This window comes from Electrona antarctica, assembly GCF_951216825.1.
Source record: "Electrona antarctica genome assembly, chromosome: 16".
Classification (NCBI taxonomy): domain Eukaryota; kingdom Metazoa; phylum Chordata; class Actinopteri; order Myctophiformes; family Myctophidae; genus Electrona; species Electrona antarctica.
In genome coordinates, this window is record NC_136797.1 from 4,406,152 (window position 1) to 4,421,282 (window position 15,131).

Genomic DNA, 15,131 nt, shown 5'->3' on the forward strand with positions numbered 1-15,131 from the left:
ACTCTCAGAGTTACAGGTCCATTTGGTTGTGACACTCTAAGAGTTACAGGTCCATTTGGTTGTGACACTCTAAGAGTTACAGGTCCATTTGGTTGTGAAACTCTCAGAGTTACAGGTCCATTTGGTTGTGACACTCTCAGAGTTACAGGTCCATTTGGTTGTGACACTCTCAGAGTTACAGGTCCATTTGGTTGTGACACTCTCAGAGTTACAGGTCCATTTGGTTGTGACTCTCAGAGTTACAGGTCCATTTGGTTGTGACTCTCAGAGTTACAGGTCCATTTGGTTGTGACACTCTCAGAGTTACAGGTCCATTTGGTTGTGACTCTCAGAGTTACAGGTCCATTTGGTTGTGACACTCTCAGAGTTACAGGTCCATTTGGTTGTGACACTCTCAGAGTTACAGGTCCATTTGGTTGTGACACTCTCAGAGTTACAGGTCCATTTGGTTGTGACACTCTCAGAGTTACAGGTCCATTTGGTTGTGACACTCTCAGAGTTACAGGTCCATTTGGTTGTGACACTCGCAGAGTTACAGGTCCATTTGGTTGTGACACTCTCAGAGTTACAGGTCCATTTGGTTGTGACACTCGCAGAGTTACAGGTCCATTTGGTTGTGACACTCAGAGTGACAGGTCCATTTGGTTGTGACACTCTCAGAGTTACAGGTCCAATTTGGTTGTGACACTCTCAGAGTGACAGGTCCATTTGGTTGTGACACTCTCAGAGTTACAGGTCCATTTGGTTGTGACTCTCAGAGTTACAGGTCCATTTGGTTGTGACACTCTCAGAGTTACAGGTCCATTTGGTTGTGACACTCGCAGAGTTACAGGTCCATTTGGTTGTGACACTCTCAGAGTTACAGGTCCATTTGGTTGTGACACTCTCAGAGTTACAGGTCCATTTGGTTGTGACTCTCAGAGTTACAGGTCCATTTGGTTGTGACACTCTCAGAGTTACAGGTCCATTTGGTTGTGACACTCGCAGAGTTACAGGTCCATTTGGTTGTGACACTCTCAGAGTTACAGGTCCATTTGGTTGTGACACTCTCAGAGTTACAGGTCCATTTGGTTGTGACACTCTCAGAGTTACAGGTCCATTTGGTTGTGACACTCTCAGAGTTACAGGTCCATTTGGTTGTGACTCTCAGAGTTACAGGTCCATTTGGTTGTGACTCTCAGAGTGACAGGTCCATTTGGTTGTGACTCTCAGAGTTACAGGTCCATTTGGTTGTGACTCTCAGAGTTACAGGTCCATTTGGTTGTGACTCTCAGAGTTACAGGTCCATTTGGTTGTGACACTCAGAGTTACAGGTCCATTTGGTTGTGACACTCTCAGAGTTACAGGTCCATTTGGTTGTGACACTCGCAGAGTTACAGGTCCATTTGGTTGTGACACTCTCAGAGTTACAGGTCCATTTGGTTGTGACACTCTCAGAGTTACAGGTCCATTTGGTGGTGACACTCTCAGAGTTACAGGTCCATTTGGTTGTGACACTCTCAGAGTTACAGGTCCATTTGGTTGTGACACTCTCAGAGTTACAGGTCCATTTGGTTGTGACACTCTCAGAGTTACAGGTCCATTTGGTTGTGACACTCTCAGAGTTACAGGTCCATTTGGTTGTGACACTCAGAGTTACAGGTCCATTTGGTTGTGACACTCTCAGAGTTACAGGTCCATTTGGTTGTGACACTCTCAGAGTTACAGGTCCATTTGGTTGTGACACTCTCAGAGTTACAGGTCCATTTGGTTGTGACACTCAGAGTTACAGGTCCATTTGGTTGTGACACTCTAAGAGTTACAGGTCCATTTGGTTGTGACACTCGCAGAGTTACAGGTCCATTTGGTTGTGACACTCTCAGAGTTACAGGTCCATTTGGTTGTGACACTCTCAGAGTTACAGGTCCATTTGGTTGTGACACTCTCAGAGTTACAGGTCCATTTGGTTGTGACACTCTCAGAGTTACAGGTCCATTTGGTTGTGACACTCTCAGAGTTACAGGTCCATTTGGTTGTGACACTCTCAGAGTTACAGGTCCATTTGGTTGTGACACTCTCAGAGTTACAGGTCCATTTGGTTGTGACACTCTCGGAGTTACAGGTCCATTTGGTTGTGAAACTCTCGGAGTTACAGGTCCATTTGGTTGTGACTCTCAGAGTTACAGGTCCATTTGGTTGTGACACTCTCAGAGTTACAGGTCCATTTGGTTGTGACACTCTCGGAGTTACAGGTCCATTTGGTTGTGACTCTCAGAGTTACAGGTCCATTTGGTTGTGACACTCTCGGAGTTACAGGTCCATTTGGTTGTGACTCTCAGAGTTACAGGTCCATTTGGTTGTGACACTCTCAGAGTTACAGGTCCATTTGGTTGTGACACTCTCCGAGTTACAGGTCCATTTGGTTGTGACACTCTCCGAGTTACAGGTCCATTTGGTTGTGACTCTCAGAGTTACAGGTCCATTTGGTTGTGACACTCTCAGAGTTACAGGTCCATTTGGTTGTGACACTCTGGGGTCTGCATGGGGTCCCCCTCTTGAAACCTCTTCAAGGTCCCCTGGGGGTCCCTAACCCTAACCCTGGGGGTCCCTGGACCACAAGTTGGCACCCGGCAGTGTTACAGTGTCAGGAGGGCTACACTATATAATGAAGATATGAAAGCGACACACACACACACACACACACACACACACACACACACACACACACACACACAGTCGGCACCACACCAGAGAGAGGGGGGGGGGGGGTGAAAAGAAATACGACCCTCCCAAATATGGGGAAAATATTTGCGCGGTCATTCCAGCTGAGCGCTGCGTGCGGCGCAGCAAATCACAGGCACTGCGTTGGGAGTGATGTCACTCGTGTGTGTGTGTGTGTGTGTGGGGGGGGGGGGGGGGGGCTTTAAACAAGAACTTTCCCAAAAGAGTATTCTGGCTGGTAGAATAATCCCCCCCTCCCTCCCCTCTCTCCCACTACCCAGTCTCCAAACCCAAGTCCAACTCTCACAGTCTGTCCCTGCAGTCTGTCTGTCCCGTCCGTCCCAGCCCAGCCCAGCCGCCCAGGGGGTCTTGTCTGTCTGTCTCTCTGCATTTTATTTTCTGGAGCGCTGCCCCCCACCCACCACACACCCCCTTAACGCACCCCCACCCCCACCACCACAGAACAGACACACACCACAGCAGGTCTCTTTCCTCCTCCTTCGAGAGCAGCAGCCACCGTCTAGCCGCCCAGCCAGCCGCCCAGCCAGCCAGCCAGCCGTGTGTCTGTGTGTGCTCGTCTCGTTCCGTCCAGTCCAGTCCGACTCCGGGACGTCTCGTTCCTTCACCAGGGAATTCCACAGTTTAGCCAGAAGCAGCAGCAGGAACAGATACAGCAGCCATGGAGGCCATCAAGAAGAAGATGCAGATGCTGAAGTTGGACAAGGAGAACGCCATCGACCGCGCCGAGCAGGCCGAGGGAGACAAGAAGGGAGCCGAGGACAAATGCAAACAGGTAAACCGGAGAGAGAGAGAGAGAGAGACACCCGTCATACATGGGTGTTTATAGGTGACGCTAAGAGGGTGCAAGATGTGACCAAAAGGGACCCAGCCCAGGGCAGGGGTCATCGTCGTGCTGGATTATGGTAGTCATTTTCTGTCAAAATTCCATTTGTCATGGACATACAAAATGAGTATTATTATAACTAGAAACACTGACCATTACAGGTCTGTTCAAATGGAACCAAATGTACCCGATTTGTACAAATAAACCATTTAAGAACCAGTAGTACTAGTTGGACAGTGTGGACTCTATGGACCATAGTGTCCTAGTAAATAGGACTCTATGGACCATAGTGCCCTAGTAAATAGGACTCTATGGACCATAGTGTCCTAGTAAATAGGACTATGGACCATAGTGTCCTAGTAAATAGGACTCTATGGACCATAGTGTCCTAGTAAATAGGACTCTATGGACCATAGTGTCCTAGTAAATCAGTCATACATATTCTGAAGGAAACCTTTGAGACTTGACATTCAGTATAATTGGGTCTAAAACGGAAACGGACAAGCCCAAGTGTTTGCCACGGACACTTGTCTTGTCCCACATCTCTGGGACCCCCCCGATCTGTACAACTTAATCCTCTCTGAGTTATACAGAGCCGTTAGGGTCCATTTGGTTACATTTGACAAGTTACAAAGGGATACTTTTATATACGCATTATTTTATTGTGCAAATCTGTACAAGGTACAACAATCTGTACTCTCTCGGGGGTTGAGTTAAGATCCTCTGCATTAAATTGAACCCAGAATTCTAGTTCTAGCCTCTATATACAGCATATATTTTGTCTTCCAGTTGAACCAGTGTTGACACTCCAGTGTCAGCCCAAGTTCACCACACCCTCAAATCCATGGTTTTACTTTAACCTCAGCAAGTGTACTAAAAAGAACTGACCCCAAAACGAACCTTATTGCAGTGTGTGTGTGTTTACGATCTGAATTAATGCAGAGGAATGTGCGGCGTGCGTGACGGGAGCGGAACGGAGAGAGAGAATGTTGGAAAGAAGAGAAGTAATAAAAAAACAAAGGTTCACAACTTCACACATCCATCACTCTCAGAAAACGTAATCCTATTCCTTGAAAGGGACCCGTTAAAGGGTCCGTTTTGAACCTCCTACTTGAACCCAGACTTGAACTTGACTCCGGTGGGTGTAGATTTGAACCTTGCGGGGGTCTCACACACATGGGTATAGATTTGAACCTTGCGGGGGTCTCACACACATGGGTATAGATTTGAACCTTGCGAGGGTCTCACACACATGGGTATAGATTTGAACCTTGCGGGGGTCTCACACATATGGGTGTAGATTTGAACCTTGCGAGGGTCTCACACACATGGGTATAGATTTGAACCTTGCGGGGGTCTCACACATATGGGTGTAGATTTGAACCTTGCGGGGGTCTCACACATATGGGTATAGATTTGAACCTTGCGGGGGTCTCACACATATGGGTATAGATTTGAACCTTGCAAGGGTCTCACACATATGGGTGTAGATTTGAACCTTGCGGGGGTCTCACACATTCACAACATTCACATCTATTCTTTACACGGGGAACGGTCGCACCTGTTGAAGTGTATTGTTCCAAGGCGGACATAGTTTCTCGTGATGGGGTCCGACACACTCCATGGACCCCCCTCCCTCCCCCCCCTCCCCCCGAATTTACACTGTGAAACCCTGCAGTGTTTATTTAACTCTGAGAGAGAACAAATTGAACAAATTATTGAGTTAATTGGTTCTCAAAGTGGGGTCCAGGGAGAGACCCACAGGGTTCATTGAGTGGGTTCTAAATGGACCCTTACAGTTCTGCAAATGGAACCAAATGGACCCCTTTCAGTTCAGTTCAGTGACTCTGATAGCGTACCATATGGAACCAAATGGACTGGTTAGGAATTGTTCCATTCGTGTGTGTGTGTGTGTGTGTGTGTGTGTGTATATATACAGTGTCAGTTACAGACAGGCTTTGTCTGAAAGGCCAAAGGTCAATCCATTGCATCTGTCGCGACCCCTTCAGTGTTGATCCGCGGCTGTCATACAGCAACGTCCCGCTGTCGCTGCACGCTGTCATCGTTGCCCCCGAGGAGGAGCGGGGGGCTATTTCTATCCCCCCCCACCCCCCAAAACCAAACGGACCTGGCCTTGTTTGAATTGTTCTGTGGGAACATAGGGTGCTATTTATTGCTGCTCATGACTGCATTTCAGCTCTTGTGTGAATTCTGACGCACTGGTGTGTGTGGGTGTGGGCGCGCGTGTGTGTGTGGGTGTGTGTGTGTGTGTGCGCGCGTGGGCGTGTGTGCGCTTCCCTGCTTGTCAGGGCCAAAATAATGTCCGCACAAGCATAGCAGAATGTGACAAATAGACACTGTGACGACAAGTTCACTGGACCTCGCCAGAGAAATGGACTAGAAAAGGATTCGTTTTGCCAAGATTTCGACCCCGAGCGCATTCGGTCGACCGGCCCGATTCGTTTCGGTGTAAAAAAATACCAGATCTACAAGCTCACGATGCGAGGCAGCGCGACACATTGTGAGCTTGTAGATCTGCCCTTTGCTGGGCTTGCTTGGGTTAAAATAAAATGGATTAAAAAAAGAAAATGCAATCGGAAAATTGCCGTCGTATACACTTTTGATGTTCTCACATGTAGTAATACAAACGTGTGTGTGTGTGTGTGTGTGTGTGTGTGTGTGTGTGTGTGTGTGTGTGTGTGTGTGTGTGTGTGTGTGTGTGTGTGTGTGTGTGTGTGTGTGTGTGTGTGTGTGTGTGTGTGTGTGTGTGTGTGTGTGTGTGTGTGTGTGTGTGTGTGTGTGTGTGTGTGTGTGTGTGTGTGTGTGTGTGTCCCAGCTGGAAGAGGAGCTGCAGGGTCTGCAGAAGAAGCTGAAGGGAGTGGAAGACGAGTTGGACAAATACTCGGAGTCTCTGAAGGATGCCCAGGAGAAACTGGAGCAGGCTGAGAAGAAGGCCACAGACGTGAGTGACAGGCAGCCCCCCCCCCCCCCAGTGGTGGGGGGAGGGGGGACCCTAAAGGGGGCTTTAAGCAACACAACGTAGAAACACTCGATATGCAGAATATGTCCCATTTCGCTAGTTTTCAAAGGTATAAAAAGTATAAAAATCCTTTGAAAGTAGCAGATCTACAAACTCAGGTATTTACGCCATGTATGTTTTGCCATACAAATCTAAATCTACAAAGTACCTCGTACTAAAGTTTTCAAATTTGACTACGATACTTGCCTCTGGCATGTACAGGGGCGGCCTTAGGAATCTGGAGGCCCGTTTCAAAACCAAATACGAGGCCCCCATAGCCTACCTATGACATAATTATTCTGTTGATACAGGCGTATAGTTGGACTGTTCTATATCACACACAGCCATTACTCTAGTTGGACTGTTCTATATCACACACAGCCATTACTCTCCACATTATTACGCAGCAACACCACCTCTCCTAATCCTGTCGTCCCTTCACAATAAAGTGTCTCCCCTTTACCTCCCAATGCCGCACATTTTACCATGCAGGTTATTAACAGGAAATAGGTGTAACTTTAACATCGTGGGAGAGAGCAAGGCAGCGAGAGAGAGAGAGAGAGAGAGAGCCAAGGGTGGTGGGGGGTTAACTGATGCGTCAGTCGGAGCTTGGAGGCCCCCCTGTGGGTGGAGGCCCGTTTCAATTGAAACTGGTGAAACATAGTGAAGACCTCCTATGGACATGTACTGGAGTGGAAGTATAAAGTGCTGATAATTGTAAATTCTCAAGTATAGTAAAAAGAAATCACACCCGTGTGAAGTGAGGGGCGCTCTTATCATCATACATCAGCCAATTAGAATTTGCGTCCTCACCTTCGTCTTCAATGTTTGTTTACGCAGTGAAACACTCAATAGCTGGCCATTCATTGTCAATGGCATATAATGTTTGTGTTGGGACAGTGTTTGTGTTCACACACACCCTCAAAGCTGGACATAGGAGGCGTAGCGTCCCTCAAAAATACCTCAAAATGTACTTAAGTACAGTACTCGACTACATGTACTGTACTTTCCACCACTGTGAGTGACAAGCAGGGTCTGAGTCCTCCCTCCCCCCACTCATCAAAACATGGCGAGCATAGTTAGTTTAACGTTTGCGTACTTACATCGTGCCCTGGATGCCGGGCGATTGTGCGGCGAGGCTATTTCCTGCCCTAGCAGCGTATTTGCTGCGGCCTGTCATCACCCGCCCCGTCCCCCTCCCACCCCCCCCTCCCAACCCCCCCTCCCAACCCCCTCCCAACCACCCATCCGTTCCCTTTTGGAAAAGTTATACGGCAACTAAATCTGTCGGCCGCCGTGAATTAAGACCTCGTCGGTGAGATTCGCTGCACGCTGCACAACGTGTCGCTGTCAGTCACGCAACAGTCCCCCCCCCCCCCCCCCCCCCCCCCCCTCCTCCTAACAAGACCCCTTACCCTGCATACATACAGTATGCATACATACAGTATGCATACATACAGTATGCATACATACAGTATGCAGGGACAGTGGCCTTGTGGTTAGAGTGTCCGTCCTGAAACTGGGAGGTCGGGGGTTCGATCCCCGGCCGGGTCATACCAAAGACTGTAAAAATGCGACCCAACGCCTCCCTGCTTGGCACTCGGCTTCAATGGGTTGGATTGGGGGGGTCAGTCCCTGCTTGGCTCTCGGCTTCAAAGGGTTGGATTGGGGGGGTCAGTCCCTGCTTGGCACTCGGCTTCAAAGGGTTGGATTGGGGGGTCAGTCCCTGCTTGGCACTCTGCATCAAGGGTTGGATTGGGTGGTCAAATCAACTAATCAAATGATTCCTGATCGTGGCACGGCTGCAGCTCACCGCTCCAATGGGTCAAATGCAGAGAACATGTCACTGGGGTAACGTGTGTGACAAATCGTTCCATTTTCACTTTTGTATAGACAGTGTCAACAGGACTTTTTTTTAATGAATGTCATTTATTTCCATTCTGTAAATATGTTAATACAATATAACTAGCGTCACAGTCCCGCCCTCTTTCATGACGACGAGATACCCGGAAAATAATTCCCTGTTAATTTTCTATAGGCTTTTCAACAAGTATTTATTTAAAGACGTTTACACTGCGGACAAAGACAACTCGAGTTGTGACAAATCATGACTATAAACACAATGTTTTGAGCCGATCAAATAATTTGTAAGAAGAAAAACAAAACGTGTTGTATCCTGCCTTTTTTTTCTTCTTTCTAATTATTTGATCAGCCCAAAACAGTGTGTTTATTGTCATGATTTGTCACAACTCGAGTTGGCTTTGTCCGCAGCGTAAACGGCTTTATATTTAAATACTTTTTGAAAAGTCTGAGGAAAATGAACAAGGAATTATTTTCCGGGTCTCTCGAGGGGGAGGAACTGCGACGCTCTATTGGCTCAATGGAAAGAAGTTTCCCTGATCACAATTACTTGACATAATCACATTATTGACATAATCACATTTTTTATTTTAGCATAATCGTCAAAACTGTCAGAATCAGAGGATTAAATATATGATCTGTTCTGGCCATAATAGTAAATTATTTATTGTTATTATTGGTAGGCCTTCCGGTCATTGTCAGTCATTTATTTATATAGCTCATTTAAATGATTTGTCATGGCTGCCCTGTGCAAAAAATAAATAAAACAAAAAATGTTCTATGCAAAAAAAAAGTAACAGGCCTAATAATAACAAAGCGTTGCCAATAACCCTCAACTAAAATGCCGTGATTGTGACAGCTCTAATTATCACGGCTATTTTTGGACACGGCATTAAATGAAGGCTTTTCCAACCTGACCCCCCCTCCCCTCCAGCCCCCCCTCCCCCACAGCCCCCTCCCCCCCTCCCCTCCAGTCCAGAGGACGACTAGCTCTTTCTTCCCAGGATGCCACACTGCTTGTTGACAGCTGCTGCTGCTGCTGCTGCGTCCATGCCGACCGCGCCCAATCGGAACACATATCCCATTTTCTAAACACATCATAAAGGTTGTCAGCAGCTCTGGGGGGCGGGGGCCAATGGCGTGCGGCCCCTCCCTCCGACCCCCTAGCTGGCAGGCTTAATTGGCTTTCTTGGGTGACCTCTCTCTCTCGCTCTCTCTCTCTCTCTGCTGCTCTGTGCATTCCTATGAGCCTCGTCCTCACCCGGTCCCCCGTCCGTCGGCTCAGCGGTTGGACCCTAATCAGTGCCAACGGGCTGTGATTGCAGTCAGGCTAGTAGATATGCTCCTGTCAATCCACTGAGAGATACGTTTGCTGTTGGGGGTGAAACCTTGTAAGGCCTACCTATATTTCAGCGTTGTATTACTGTATGTACAGTATGTAACAGAGAACAGAGTGGCTCACAGCCTGATGACCTCAGAAGTCCCCCGGGACATAGAGAACAGAGTGGCTCACAGCCTGATGGCCTCAGAAGTCCCCCGGGACATAGAGAACCGAGTGGCTCACAGCCTGATGACCTCAGAAGTCCCCTGGGACATAGAGAACAGAGTGGCTCACAGCCTGATGGCCTCAGAAGTCCCCCGGGACATAGAGAACAGAGTGGCTCACAGCCTGATGACCTCAGAAGTCCCCCGGGACATAGAGAACAGAGTGGCTCACAGCCTGATGGCCTCAGAAGTCCCCCGGGACATAGAGAACAGAGTGGCTCACAGCCTGATGGCCTCAGAAGTCCCCCGGGACACATTTCGTAGACTAAAACTATAGAGCACCGAAGTCCGTCGTCACTTTCAGTAGAGGGCGCCAATACACAGGTTCATGTATTTTTGAGTGGTGCAAACCACTCCAACAACCAGCTTTGTCTGTATGTTTGTGTACCTGTGTACGTGTCCGTGCACAGGTGAGCATGGTTACTATGGTCACTGACATTACGTCAGACCACAGCTGATCAGGCTATATAAGACCTTGCACCACTCAGTTCACACAGGTGTGATTTTTTTAGTTGCATTGAGATCCCCATAGGGTGATTTTAGGTCGCTTCATATAAGAACTGTGTTTGAAAAATAAACCGACCACCCCAGCCTTTCTGTCAGGGGAGTGGCTGTGCGTCGTTAATGATGTCCATTCATATTTGATACAGCCAGTTTCTGGAGAAAATGGAATTAATGTGGCCGCAAAAGCCTTGAAACTACATATGAAGGCAATGTCGCTGCTAATATACGTCACGCCCAGCTGTCAACACATTGCGTTCCTGAGATTCCTCGTTGACGTAAGCTCAGCTGGTGGTGACTCGACTCGTATACTAACCACGAAACATTAAATATCAATAAAATAAAAATAAACGTAATTAACGTTCAGTTTCTGTTGACGGGCGGATGCAGCCACCCGCCTACCCGGAAATGTAGTCTCTGGGTTGTTTGACTTGTTTATAACGCTTTTTTTGTGTTTTGGGTATATTTGTACATTTCCGCCTTCAGTCGATGCTTCATATCCATATGAGTGAAAAGGCCGGGGTGATCGGTTTATTTTTCAAACACAGTTCTTATATGAGGCGATCTAAAATCCCCCCATGGGGATTACAATGGAAATAAAAAGTAGTCGAACCTGTGGATTGACGCCCTCAACTGACAGTGACGTCAGGACTTCGGTGCTCTATGACGAAAAAATTTCGTCGACTACATTGTTTTCACTGGGGAAAACGAATTGGAAACGAAATGAAAACTAAGCTACGATGACTGAAACAGACATATTGACAATTTTGTCAATATGTCAACGCGACGCGTTGTGAGAAGATGGCTGTGTTGAAACCATTACGTTTTCACTGTCAGTGGATCAACACCATAGCAGATAACATGGCCTAAATCAGGGATGGGCAACTTTGACGATGGAGAGGGCCACTATATTTCCACACTCACTCCCTATAGGGCCATATATTACTGTCATAGCAAAAATAGCCGATCTACAAGCTCAAAACGCGTCGCGCTGCGACGCGTTTTGAGCTTGTAGATCGGCTATTTTTGCTATATTTGAATTGAAACCTTGAATAATTTTTTGCTATTTTTTAATTGGAATCCTGAAAATTAACATTATGTAATTTAAAATGCCTGTAATTATACTTGTGTTGAGCAATGAGCTGCTAATTTAGATGGAAGTAATTACAGCGAGTCATGTTTGCATGTTGTGGAATTGTACCAGCTGAAACCAACACTATATCAGTATTCTGACATTAACCTGAGGGCCACATTAAGTGAAGGTGGGGGCCGCATGTGGCCCCCGGGCCGCCAGTTGCCCAGCCCTGGCCTAAATCATCAGTGTGTTTTGTCATGTCCAGACACACACGCTGCTGGAACAGGAAGATCAGCATCAACATAAAGCTTGTCAATGTACGGAGTCACACAGTGCTGTAAAATATCACAATAGATGGTTGTGTTGAGACTCTGGACATGACAAAACACAGTGATGATTTAGGCCGTGTTATCTGCATGGTGTTGATCCACTGACAGTGAAAACTTAACACTGGTTTCAACACAGCCAGTAAATTGTGCTTCAGTATGTTGACAAATTTTCCTTTCCAGCTCGATTTGGCACCTGCCCACAGAGCCAAAACTACTAGTAATTGGTGTACTGACCATGGTATTACTGTGCTTTACTGACCAGCCAATTGGCCTGACCTGAACCCCACATAATCTAGGTTGTATTGTCAAGAGGAAGGTGTGAGACATAAGACTGAACAATACAAATACATTTACGGCTGTTATCAAAGCAAACCTGGGCTTCCATAACACCTCAACAATGCCACTGGCTGATCACCTCCATGCCACGCCCCATTGATGAAATAATTTGTTCAAAAGTAGCCCAGACCAAGTATTGACTGCATACATTAATATACTTTTCAGATGGTTGATATTTCTCGTTTAATTTTTTTTTTTTTGTACTGGTCTCATAAAATATTCTAATTCATTGAGGTAGGATGTTTTTGATTTTCATGAGCTGTACGCCATAATCATCAAGATTAAAACAAAAAAAAGGGTTTAAATACGTCACTTTATGCACAATGAATTCAGAATATATGAAAGTTTCACTTTTTGAATTATATTACGGAAGAAAATTTACTTTTACAAAATATTCTAATTCATTGAGATGGAGCTTGTAGATTTTAGCTTGTAGATTTTCAGCCCAAAACAGCAATTATGTCATACAGTTTAAAACACAAGATAGTGTAGGATGTCAAAGTGGGGTCCGGGGACCCTTAGGGGTCCTTGAGAGTTCCAGGCCGGGGTCCCCAGCTAAATGATAATTAGGGACCAAACGGACCCTTATGATGGGTCTTCAACTCAGAGAGAGAGTGTATAAATGGAACCAAATGGACCCTAACGGTACATTTGGTTCCATTTGTACACTCTCAGAGTTAAATTAACAGTGATTTTACAATATACGTTGGGGTCCCAGAGATGGAAATGCCATTAAATGGGGGTCCGTAGCCTAATGCATGTCAAACTGGGGGTCCTTGAAATGAAAATGGTTGAAAATCACTGCTAGACTGAGCCGTAAAAATCCCCTTATCGGGGGTCCCTGGCTTATCTTTTCAAATGGGGGTCCCTGGCTTATCTTTTCAAATGGGGGTCCGCAGACTAATAAATGTTGATTTGGGGGTCCTTGACATGAACAATGAGAACCACGGGTGTAGGCTGGCTGTGGGGTTCCATGTGTGAGTGTTCGAGGGGTTCCACATGGAGCCTTGTCTGTATTGTCTGTATTGTGAGTGTTCGAGGGGTTCCACATGGAGCCTTGTCTGTATTGTCTGTATTGTGAGTGTTCGAGGGGTTCCACATGGAGCCTTGTCTGTATTGTCTGTATTGTGAGTGTTCGAGGGGTTCCACATGGAGCCTTGTCTGTATTGTCTGTATTGTGAGTGTTCGAGGGGTTCCACATGGAGCCTTGTCTGTATTGTCTGTATTGTGAGTGTTCGAGGGGTTCCACATGGAGCCTTGTCTGTATTGTCTGTATTGTGAGTGTTCGAGGGGTTCCACATGGAGCCTTGTCTGTATTTCACTGATTCCCTCTCTGATTGTCACCATAATAGCCATTCTCACATGTCTGCTCTGCTGCTGTCCTCTTCTGCCACCAAGTGGCAGGATGGACAAACAGCAGCACTTGATGTTGCTAGAATATTTTTCCCCCCCAATCTTAGTTTCTTCTACATCAACAACAACAACAACCTCTGCTATGCAAAAGCCCATCTTTCACAAAATGATCTGAGCATGTTGATCTAGCTCTGCTCCATAGCTCTAATGCAGGGCTGGGCAACTGGCGGCCCGGGGGCCATATGCGGCCCCCACCTTCACTTAATGTGGCCCTCAGGTTAATGTCAGAATACTGATATAGTGTTGGTTTCAGCTGGTACAATTCCACAACATGCAAACATGGCCCACTGTAATTACTTCCATCTAAATTAGCAGCTCATTGCTCAACACAAGTATAATTACAGGCATTTTAAATTACATAATGTTAATTTTCAGGATTCCAATTCAAAAATAGCAAAAAATGATTCAAGGTTTCAATTCAAATATAGCAAAAATAGCCGATCTACAAGCTCAAAACGCGTCGCAGCGCGACGCGTTTTGAGCTTGTAGATCGGCTATTTTTGCTACGACAGTAGCCTAATATATGGCCCTATAGGGAGTGAGTGTGGAAATATAGTGGCCCTCTCCATCGTCAAAGTTGCCCAAAAAATAATTCAAGATTTTAATTCAAATATAGCAAAAATAACCGATCTACAAGCTCAAAACGCGTCACGCTTTTGAGCTTGTAGATAGGCTATTTTTGCTATGACAGTAATATATGGCCCTATAGGGAGTGAGTGTGGAAATATAGTGGCCCTCTCCATCGTCAAAGTTGCCCACCCCTGCTCTAATGCATTAGAGCTATGGACCAGAGCTAATGCATTAGCTCTGATCCATAGCTCTAATGCATTAGCTCTGGACCAGAGCTAATGTTGATCTATACCCCCATTTAGAAGTCAGTGGGAAGTGTGTTGCTGCTGCATTCATATCTTTGATTGAAGTATACAACAGCCAAATCAAGTCCTTTTAGAGGAAAATAATATAGTAGGATACAAGCATTAAGTAGCAACTAAAAGGAGATACTCAAATGAAGTGAACATAGACTCCCTCAATACTTGAGTAGGCCCTACATTTTCCATCGCTAGCCCCGCCCATCCGTTCTCCGCCGGCACACAGCAGGCTGTGAATCAAACACCACCACACTCCCAAACGGCTTTTTCCGGAGCCGAATGATCGCTTCATTGATTCACCAAACTAAAGACCCACTGCCTCCGCCTCGTCTAGTTCGCACCCCGCACCGCACCGCACGTCCCGTCCCTTGTCTGAAACGATCGATCAGAATTAATTAAAGTTCATAAAAATGGCGATGTCGATGGAGTCCGTGGACTCGGTTCGGAGGAAGATCCAGACTCTGCAGCAACAGGTGGACGAGGCGGACTACCGAGCCGAGATGCTGCAGAGAGAGGCGGACGAGGAGAGGCAGTGCAGGGAGCAAGTAGGAGGAGAACTACAGACCCTCTGTTACTGTTTTCTGTATTTTGGACGGGGGTATACCTGAACGGGGCTAGATGAGAACATGTTTATGCCTAC

At 46.6% G+C, this 15,131-nt stretch overlaps 1 protein-coding gene across 4 annotated transcripts in view; it reads left to right on the top strand.

The window, feature by feature from the left end:
- Positions 1 to 3,179: 3,179 nt before the first annotated feature.
- The window catches only part of LOC306940124 (uncharacterized protein), a gene marked incomplete at its 3' end in the record, with an annotated part of 34,746 nt that continues 22,794 nt past the window's right edge, over positions 3,180 to 15,131 (top strand). Inside the window, exons 1-2 of one of the 4 annotated variants that reach the window (XM_079525110.1) lie at positions 3,180 to 3,493; positions 6,381 to 6,506. In XM_079525110.1, coding sequence (XP_079381236.1) covers positions 3,380 to 3,493; positions 6,381 to 6,506 — 240 coding nt within the window. In that variant the 5' untranslated portion in view covers positions 3,180 to 3,379. The remainder of the gene's footprint in view (positions 3,494 to 6,380; positions 6,507 to 15,131) is intronic. The other 3 variants (XM_079525112.1, XM_079525113.1, XM_079525111.1) reach the window with 3 other exon arrangements.